Raw genomic sequence first — 9,246 nt, forward strand, 5'->3', positions numbered from 1 at the left:
TACCCAATGAACAGTGAGCTTGTAAAGAGGGCCGCTGGCGCGGCCCAGCCCGGCGCGGTTCGGGGGTGCTGGCCTGCGCTCTTGTTGGAGGCTCGGGCGGATGTGCCTGAACCCGTGCTCAGCTCTGCGCAGCCGAGGTGGGCCGGTGCCGCTGTCAGTGCTGCTCCTCGCCGGCGCCCTGAGTGCATGCATGGTGCCCTGTGTGTCTCGGGCAGTCGCCGTGTTCACTTTCGCGGTTGCGCTGTCCGCCCCGCCTGCCTGCTGTATTCTGCAGCGCCGCCCGCCCCTCAGGTACCGTGGCTTGGTAAAGCTGAGCAGTGGCCAGGCTGTCGCTCCTTGGGCGCAGAGCCTGCCTGAGGCCGTGGTTCTTTTCATGTTTGGCCCGTTGAGGTGGTGCTCTGTTCCCCTTGGAGCAGCCACCCCATCGCTGTGCCAAGAACTCAGGGTTTTGCCACCCCCTGCCAGCTGAGGGGATCTTGGTGCAGGATGTGCTGTGTAGCTGAGCGTGTCCCTTTGGGACCTGGCAGAAACAAAAATCGGGCTGTCCTTTAAATTGATGTACTCACTGAAAAATACAAAAGCAGTCTAACGTTAATCTTCATGTGGAGGTCACCCTTGGTATCAAGTATGCACTTTTCCCCATCTCTGTTAAAGATGTCGTGAGCCTCAAGTGGTTTGTGAGTTGGTTTGTGCTCTTGAGAATATTGTCTCAGCAGTGTATGTGAGAGCACGTGCATGCTGTAATTGTGACCAAGGAATTCTTGACTTCAGTGTTCTAGATGCACCTAAGGATTTCATAGCATGAATGAGGTGTTTGAGAACTGGAACTTCTGGTTTTGAAAAAGCCTGGTCTATTCTGCTGATTATAATCCAATATTCACATCTGGGTTTAAACAGCAGGGTTAATACTTAATGTATGAGTTGCTTTCTTTTTTACCTGAAACTCATTGGTCCCATCATCACCTTGCTCAGATGTCATGTTGTTAAAACCTGAATGTATTTTTGAAGAGGATGTATGTTTCCTTACATGCTGGAAGTGATTCTTTTTAAGAGCTGGTGATCAGATACTGTAACACAATCTGCTGTTAAGTATTTTATTGTTAACTAGTCTTTCAGCTCCCAAGACCCATGGCAGAATAAAATCACTAGAGGTATCAACTATTATTTTTTTCTGTTAACTAGTTTGATAGTTCTGGCTTTCTTTAAAATTGAAAAACAAGGTATATGTTGTCCTATTTGGTATTGCACAAAGTGATATTTTGGTGGTCACGGCAACTTACAGAGCTGTGTTGCTCCGGGGTTTGGATGTTTCATTCTTCTCTTACCAGGCCTACCACTGAATGTGAGAGCAGGACTGTTGTAAGGCTGGGTTGGTTTGTTGATGAAATGCTCACATAGGGATTTAATGTTCAAGCAGGCCTTCCTGCTGCATTTATGGTAAGTATCTTGAGGTTTTCCTTGTCTATGGTCAGTGTTCCACGATCGAGAAGGGTAGTTGTAGTTCTCAGCTTCTCACTCATGCTATGAAATTGTCATGTGTGTCTAGTAGAATACATCAGGAAGATGAAGGTAAAATTCAGAATTTGTTGGTCCAGGTATGCATTTGCATGATACCTGAAAGAAGTAATAATATATTACTGAGAGCTGTTTTGTGGAAAAAGACTAGTCTGTTCTGCTTGCTATGATGTACTATGCAGGTCTGGGATTAAGGAAGAGGGTTAAAACCTACCAGATGAGATGCCTTTTTTCTTTCTTTATTTCAGTAATTTGTCTGCAAATTGTTGGTCCCATCTTCATCCTGTTAACATGCTCAACAGTTACAATGTTAAGCTCTACCACAGCAAAGCTCTCACCTCCCCGTATCCAGGATCACACGTGGAGCGTAGCCACGTTCCTGCAGATAAAGTGGGCTGGCTGACTGAGTGGAAAGATTATAATCCTGTGGAGTATACTGCAAAATCTGTTTTGGCTGGACCCAGTTGGGCAGATCCCCAGATCAAGTGAGTGTCATTGTGTCTCTTTTCTCCTGTGAACATGGAAGTAGGAAATAGTGATCAGCTGAATTAATAAAATCCTCAGCTTAAGTGATGTGATTCTATAGTGATGTGTGAAAGTCAAGACCTAGAAAGATGGTGGTTAGAGAACTGAATCATTTGAGTTAGCTCTTAAGGACCCATGATTTTACAGAGCTAAGAATAATGTTAATTGCAGTAATGGATATCTGTTGATGCTGGGTAGTGCTGCTTCTCTGTCTTGTGAGCTAAGTAAAAATTTCTTCATTCTTAAGAATTTGGGAGAACATTTTCATAATACACTTGTTCACAATTGAATGCAAGATGAGAAAAGACAAAGTAGAATTATGACTCTTGAGTGCTCTGATTCAGGAAATGTGACAGGTGGAATGCATGACTAATTCTTTTTTTTAATGAATGTGTGTATTCATTTTTATTGATTCTGTGAATAAGTTCTCCTCTCAAGGAATGCTGTGTGCTTCTTGCCTAGAAAGTTAGATCCATCCATCTAGTGTAACTTGTCATAGTGTGAAATGACATCCTCTACATCCATATCTGTGTGTAAAGATCAGAAGATTGTGCTACTTGAGGTTTCAGCCTTGCCTTCCTTGTTTGTTTTGCTGTGTGAACATGTGCTTCTATTTGCTCTTAATTTTGGTTAGTATTCAGGTGGTGCATACAGAACAACTAGGTGACCAGGCCCAATCAGTAGGGGTTTATGAAAGGCAGGTGGTGCTTGACTTACCATGTCTTCTTCTATGATAAGTTTTATAAATATCTTTATTATTCTTTTCCACACAGTGATAAAGGGTTTTCTCCCAAATTCAATGAGAGAGATGGAGAAGTGGACAGGAAGAGTCTCAATGGCACATACGTGGTTGAAAATGGGAGGCCCCAGTGAGTATGCTCACTGTTCACATATTCATTTCAGTGATGTAGGCCTCTTACAGGTCTGTCAGTTTTGATACATGACACCTGCTAGAACAAAATTGAGATAGTCATTTTTAGAGACAGAGAAAATGATACTTCAGGGCCATGGAAGAAGACTGTGGCAGAGAGGCACTAAAGGTTAGCCAGTACTGCCACAACAGAGCATTGTGGTGATACTGGAGTCAGAGGAGGTCTGATCTGTTAATAGTAGGGTCTATTGAATCAGTTGTTTCTACAGTTTGACCAGATGTTGGCCTGTGCAGCTTTTGTAATACTTCTGTGCTGTGGTAGAGCAGAAGAGTATTTCCTTCTACTGATAAATCCTGGCATAGCACAGATGGGTAATCTCACCTAAAAATAACATCTTTTATTTCTGTCTTCCGAATGTAATTGAATGCTCTGTGCATTTGTAGTCTTGGAAACCAAGATTCCATTTTCAGACAAGGTTGTGGGCACAATAAGAGTAATGCTTAATCAGAGTATCTTGGGACACAAGATCTAGGAAATGATAGAGCCATTTTGTGTATTTCCTTTCCCTGTACTGTCAAAGGCAAAGAGGTTGATAAAGATGAGAACAATGCTTTGTCTCTATTGCTTTTTAAAGCATATGGTAGCACTGAATGTATCTTGCTATCCTTTCCTTTGTTGTTTAGGCTTCTTTAAAGCTGCTTTTTTAGAATACTTGGAGCATATTTTGAACATGGAGAAGTAAATGTCTTTAATGTACTGTGCCACTTATTTCAGAAATCCGGTGGGAAGGACTGGCCTCACAGGCAGAGGATTGTTAGGGCGCTGGGGACCAAACCATGCTGCTGATCCTGTTGTAACTAGGTAAGGGCCAGGTGACAGAAAGCTGCCTGGCAGTAGAAATAAAAAACCCATGCATTTTGCTTTTTCATTGCATCTCTGGACAGGCTATTACTTATCATAGGCCTTTTATATGTGTTTATCTATGTGTAAGCTCATTCAGATATGGGTAGCTGAATGGAGAGATATATAGACATCTGGAGTAAAAATTTCCTAATTTTATTTTTTTCAGCCTTGGTCTCTGAAGAAGAATAAGGACTCGCTGCTAATGACAAGCAGTAGTTTCTGAAATGCTGAGGAAACAGATTTAAGGGAAAAAATAGTACAGGAGGATAAAATAGAAATGCAATTTACAAATAATCTTTAGTAATGAATGTAAAAACTGAAAGGATTATGTGATACTTCAATACTGTATACATAATATCTCAAAAGGCCTTAGGTGAGGCATATTAAATTACAGGGATAGGTTTTTCTGTTACAATGACTTAACCGCAAACAAAAGCGGTGTGCCTACTTTTGCTTTGTAAGGAATACTAACTTGGCCTAGTATATTATAGGAGGAGGTGGGGTTAGCGTCCTTTTTTTTTAAAAATATATTTTTGTCAGTATATGCTCTTTTAATGGTGCTTTTGCTAGGAGGATCTGTGTGTACATACTGACTATTTTACGCAAAGAAAGCATTCAGAAAAGATTGTGTAGTTAATGCAGGTGCAAGCAAAGCAGGGCCATGCTGAAGATGGAACCATTGTGAAAATCAGTGTAATGCATTTTCGTTCTTTCCCTTTTCAGAAGGCTGTCAATGCCACCAAGTTGTTTTGTTGAAAGTAAAAGAAATGATGGTTTGATTTTTGTATTTGTTTAGACAGCTTTTTGCTTGAGGGTGGTGAGGCACTGGAATGGGTTGCCCAAGGAAGTTGTGAATGCTCCATCCCTGGTGCTATTCAAGGCCAGGTTGGACAGAGCCTTGGGTGACCTGGTTTACTGCCAGGTGTCCCTGCCCATGGCAGGGGAGTTGGAACTAGATAATCTTGAGGTCCTTTCCATCCCTAGCTATTCTGTGATTCTGTTGTTAGTTTTTATCTACTATTGTCTTCAGTAAGGAATTGTTTGTGGCATTGTGCTTGTGCTGGGCAAGCAGTTTAGACGTGGTGTTGCAGTCTGCATGTACTTTCAGTTTTAGCAGAAGGCATACTTACCCTCTCATTATGGATAAGCACCAGGCTTGGGGAGCGTTGCAGCTAGTAGGATGTGCTGGAGGCAGCTCTCAAAGGAGCTGCTGCTATCAGTATAGTTACAGAAGTGTGGCTCTTGGGCAGTTTCTGATCTTCTGGCTGAGGAAAATGCAGTTGGTAGAGGTGTGCAGAAAACAAAGTGGTTTGCCCTGGGTTGTGAGTGTGCCAGACAGCATCCATCATCTGCCCCCCATGACGGTTCTTTTTCTGCTTTGTTTGCTCCTGCACAGATGGCAGTGCAGTTGCTTCGCTGTTGCTCTGCCAGGCCCTCATGTCAAGAGGCAAAAAAGCATGTTCTTGTTTGTCATTTGCTGCAGGTGGAAGAGAAATGGAAGTGGTAATAAAGTTGCTCATCCAGTTACTGGCAGAAACATCTTGCAGTTTGTAGCTATCAAGAGGAGAGACTGTGGGGAGTGGGCCATTCCAGGGGTAAGAACAAAGTTCTGGTAACAGTAGACATTTCCCTGCTGTGGCAAGGACATGAGGCGATAACTTGTGTGTGTTCAGTAAAAGCATGCCTTCTGGTGAGCAGCCTTGTGTACAGAGGTGAGGAGAAAGGCTCCTTAAACTGACTTTGCCCAACCATCAGGTGGGATGCCTTCTGCTGTTTCTGCATTACAAGGCAATGTTTGTATTTAATTCTGACCATGTATTTTGCTTAATGTAGGCATAATTTAATCCATTGCGGGTTTTGAAGGGCGTGCATGCTCTCACTTTACAGCTAAGTGTACAGTTCCTCCCATGTCCAGAGTATGATGCAGGTGGATGTAATATACTAAGAGCCAGTTAAAGGGGATTAAGTCCAAGTGGAATCAGAGGGATAGTCATGTTTGTGTTCTTTTTTTTTCTTTCTCCCCTCCCCTTTAAGGGGATGGTGGACCCAGGGGAGAAGATTAGCGCTACCCTGAAGCGAGAATTTGAGGAGGAGGCCTTGAATTCCTTGCAGAAATCGCCTGAGGAGAAAGCGGAACTAGAGAAGCAACTCCACAAGCTGTTCAGCCAGGAACACTTTGTGGTGAGCTCTGTGTCTCTTGTGATAGCCTCTTGAGCTATGCATGTAACTCACAGCTGTGTGGAGCTTGGAAGAGTGTTGCTAAAATGGAAATAAACTGTGATGCTGGGGTTGTCAGGGTGTAGGAAGTGACTGTTGAAAACTGTGTAAGGGCAAATGTATAGGAAGAAAGGAAAAAAATCTTAGACATTCCACCTTGTTTGTTTGACACTGAGCTTGTTTTGGTTTGTTTGGGGCCTTAGGTATACAGAGGATATGTGGATGACCCTCGTAACACTGATAATGCCTGGATGGAGACAGAGGCTGTGAACTATCATGATGAAACTGGTGGGTGTCTCCATATGTGCTTTTAGTTGCCTTTTACTCTGTATGTTGGTTTGAAATAGGGTTGTATGAAATAAGGATGAAACATATGGACGTCGCCTGAAAATGATACATTTGTTTGTTAGCTAGTTCTAAGCTATGGACTTTGTGCCTTAAGAAGCTCAGTCTTCATATGGAGATTGGACATTGGACAAGGATTTCTTCTTGTCACTGTTTACCTTGAATTCATTTTATTTCCTTTTTAATGAGTCTGGGGTGAGAGGATAGTCTGTTTCTCTTGATATTTTTTCTTTAGTAGGTAGTGTGTGCTTCAGGAACATTCCATCTGGCTCCTGGCAGATTCTCACCGCATTTATTGCTTTGTTGGTGTAACTGCTCTGAGACCTTTTATCTTGGTTACTGTGCCAGAGTAACTGTTGGACTTTATTTTATTTCTATAAATCAGTAGGAGTGGGCATAGCATAAGTTGCTAGCTTTTAGATTTCTCTGTTAATGTGGATTCTAACCTTTTGCCTTTAAGGTAAGTCAACCTAGTTAGGTGAACAAGTCAGAGACTTCATCTAATGACATTTCCACTGTGTTTTGGGTAATAGATACCAGTGAAGTTTCACATGTCACTGGTCCTTGATTTATCAGCACTCAAAACTGCAAAGATACTGTTCCTTTTTGTTTCTAATACACATTTTCTAATACTTTTAAAAGCCTTTATTTGGTTGTTGTCTGAAGTCCTTGGGATTCTTTTTGGAAACAGAGTAAGAAGCGTTGGAGAACAATTCAGAAGCTTCTCTACATCCCTCCTTAAGTACTGTTTTTGATTTTGGGGCCTTTAGTAAAATTTTAATTATTTTGGTTTTCCGTAAGCATGTATGTTTCAGAATTCAGTTTGTCCTGTAGAACAGTGCCTGAGAAAGGAAGCAGTCAGATGTTAGCCAAACAAACAAACCAAGGCAGAGGGATTAGCTAAACTTGTGGTAGTGAGTACATGTTGTTATGATGATTTCTATTAACTTATGCTGCTGATGATACCCCAGGAGTGGTGACAAGGAGTTAACACCATCTCTGCTACTCGGATTTGGTTTAAAATAGTGCAAGTATGAAAAAAGGTTTCTGGCACAGAAACAGTGAGCAACTTAATTGATTGAGAAGTAGTTGAAGATTGCAAAAGAGCCATGTGGAAGGGTGGAGCTGATCAGTTGTGAGAAGAAAAAGCAGGAAAGAAGATGCAGTATCATGTCCTAACTCTTGTTCTGTGAACAGGTGAGACATTGGATAATTTGCCCCTGGAAGCAGGTGATGATGCTGGAATGGTCAAGTGGGTTGACATAACTGAGAAGCTCAAGCTCTATGCAAGTCATAGCTACTTCGTTAAGCTTGTGACTGAGAAATGGGGAGCCCACTGGAGTGAGAATCCTGGTCCTGAGTGCCATGAGTGATGTAAATGAAGACCCAATGAACATCAAAGGGAGAATACATTTTCCAGCTCTGAAACAGATGACGGTGTCCTTTTCAGTGACAGTTCTGCAGAATTCATCTGGCTAAAACACTTGGCAATGATAAATAGAGACCTTGAGATTGCTTCTTTTGATTTCTTACCTAATGTGAAATAATGTGAATGTAGAACTGTTACCTTGTTTTGCTTTGTCTTCGTTATTTGCAACAATTTCATATCATCTGCTAATCTGCATGAGAACACAGAGTCTGACTGGTTGTAGTTCAGAGACTCTCCACTTTAGCTCTGTATTTTTGCGCTCATTTCTTGTAAGTGTATGAATCCATACAGGATGAGAGACTTGTGGGAGGATAGCCTGAATAATAACTCGATTGAAGTGCTACATAATAAAATGACATTTCTTTTCTGAGTTTTGCTTAATGTGTCCTTTCAGTGATTTTTCTGAGAGATTAGCTTTCACATTTCTTGCTCTGTAGTTTAAAGTATGGATGGTATTCACATCTGAATGTCTCTATCTGTAACAGTATCTGTTGATGGATGTAACTTGATGACTAACTTCGGGAGCTGGGTTTTAAGGTTCTTCTCTTCATATTGCTTATGGCTGTTAGGAGGACTGTGCCATGAACAGGATCATTGGGAAGAGCAACCTTAAAGTATAATCTTGTAAATTGCGGTGGTTTTTTTTTTGTGAGTCACTTGCAGTCAGGAGGCTGATGTGGGCCTTCTGTGACATTTATGCTGGTAACAATAGCTGCACAACAGTTGCTGACATGTCTCCCTATATTTTCATTCCAGGGGTAATTGCTGTTAATTGTGTGTCAAGAGTTGGTGACAGTGACAGCTTGATTTTGTGGTTGAGACCTGGGGAGGGGATCTTAATGAATTTTGAGCCATGTGTTGAAGTCAGATGGTGGTAAATGTCATGGTCTGGAATTACCTTCTCTAACGGTACTGTGACATGCTCATGCTTTGTTGAGACTGTTGGCCACATCCTGCTTAACTAATGAATGTTTTTAGAGCTTGTTCCTTTTCAACACCACTTCTTCCCAATTAGCTAATGAAATCTGGAGAAGCCATACACATTTATATGGGGAGACACAGGAAATCTTCTAGAGTTAACGTATGTTACTTTCTAAGGAAAAAGTAATGCTAAGAGTTATTAATTTTTCTTTCAGTCCTTGCTCACCTCTTCCTGCACATTTGGTTTCTTCTGTGGTCTTACTAAAACATCATAAATGCTTTAATCTAGGTTCATTTAAAACTAAATGGAAACAACCAAGTCTACAGAAGATCAATAAAATCATCAATGTCTTATCTACTTCACAAAATGAAGAAATAATAAAGATTAAAATTTTTTTAAATTAATATAGAATAATAACGTAGTTAAAGTATGGATGGGGAAACTTGCTTTCATTTATCATCCTTACTCTTAGTGCTCTTGTAATTTGTAGATTAAATACTGGTGGTGTTTGCCCCTTC

At 41.4% G+C, this 9,246-nt stretch overlaps 1 protein-coding gene across 1 annotated transcript; it reads left to right on the top strand.

The window, feature by feature from the left end:
- The first annotated feature begins 55 nt into the window (after positions 1-55).
- NUDT9 (nudix hydrolase 9) lies at positions 56-8,176 on the top strand. Its single transcript, XM_061479996.1, has 8 exons — positions 56-291; positions 1,764-2,000; positions 2,814-2,909; positions 3,687-3,773; positions 5,299-5,410; positions 5,850-5,996; positions 6,236-6,320; positions 7,575-8,176. Exons 1-8 carry the CDS (start codon positions 101-103, stop codon positions 7,748-7,750), a joined length of 1,131 nt encoding a protein of 376 aa, XP_061335980.1. The 5' UTR covers positions 56-100; the 3' UTR covers positions 7,751-8,176.
- Positions 8,177-9,246: the final 1,070 nt, after the last annotated feature.

Source organism: Pezoporus flaviventris, unplaced genomic scaffold (genome assembly GCF_033815535.1).
Source record: "Pezoporus flaviventris isolate CSIRO_AGI_PZ_B2104156 unplaced genomic scaffold, CSIRO_AGI_Pfla_v1 ptg000002l, whole genome shotgun sequence".
NCBI classification, from domain to species: Eukaryota; Metazoa; Chordata; class Aves; order Psittaciformes; family Psittacidae; genus Pezoporus; species Pezoporus flaviventris.

Bases quoted from the DNA above. Each gene is read 5' to 3' on its own strand.
- NUDT9 (XM_061479996.1), top strand. From the start codon at position 101: ATGTGCCTGAACCCGTGCTCAGCTCTGCGCAGCCGAGGTGGGCCGGTG. The intron at 2,001-2,813 runs GTGAGTGTCATT...TTTTCCACACAG, and splicing joins TGGGCAGATCCCCAGATCAA to TGATAAAGGGTTTTCTCCCA. The intron at 3,774-5,298 runs GTAAGGGCCAGG...CATTTGCTGCAG, and splicing joins GCTGATCCTGTTGTAACTAG to GTGGAAGAGAAATGGAAGTG.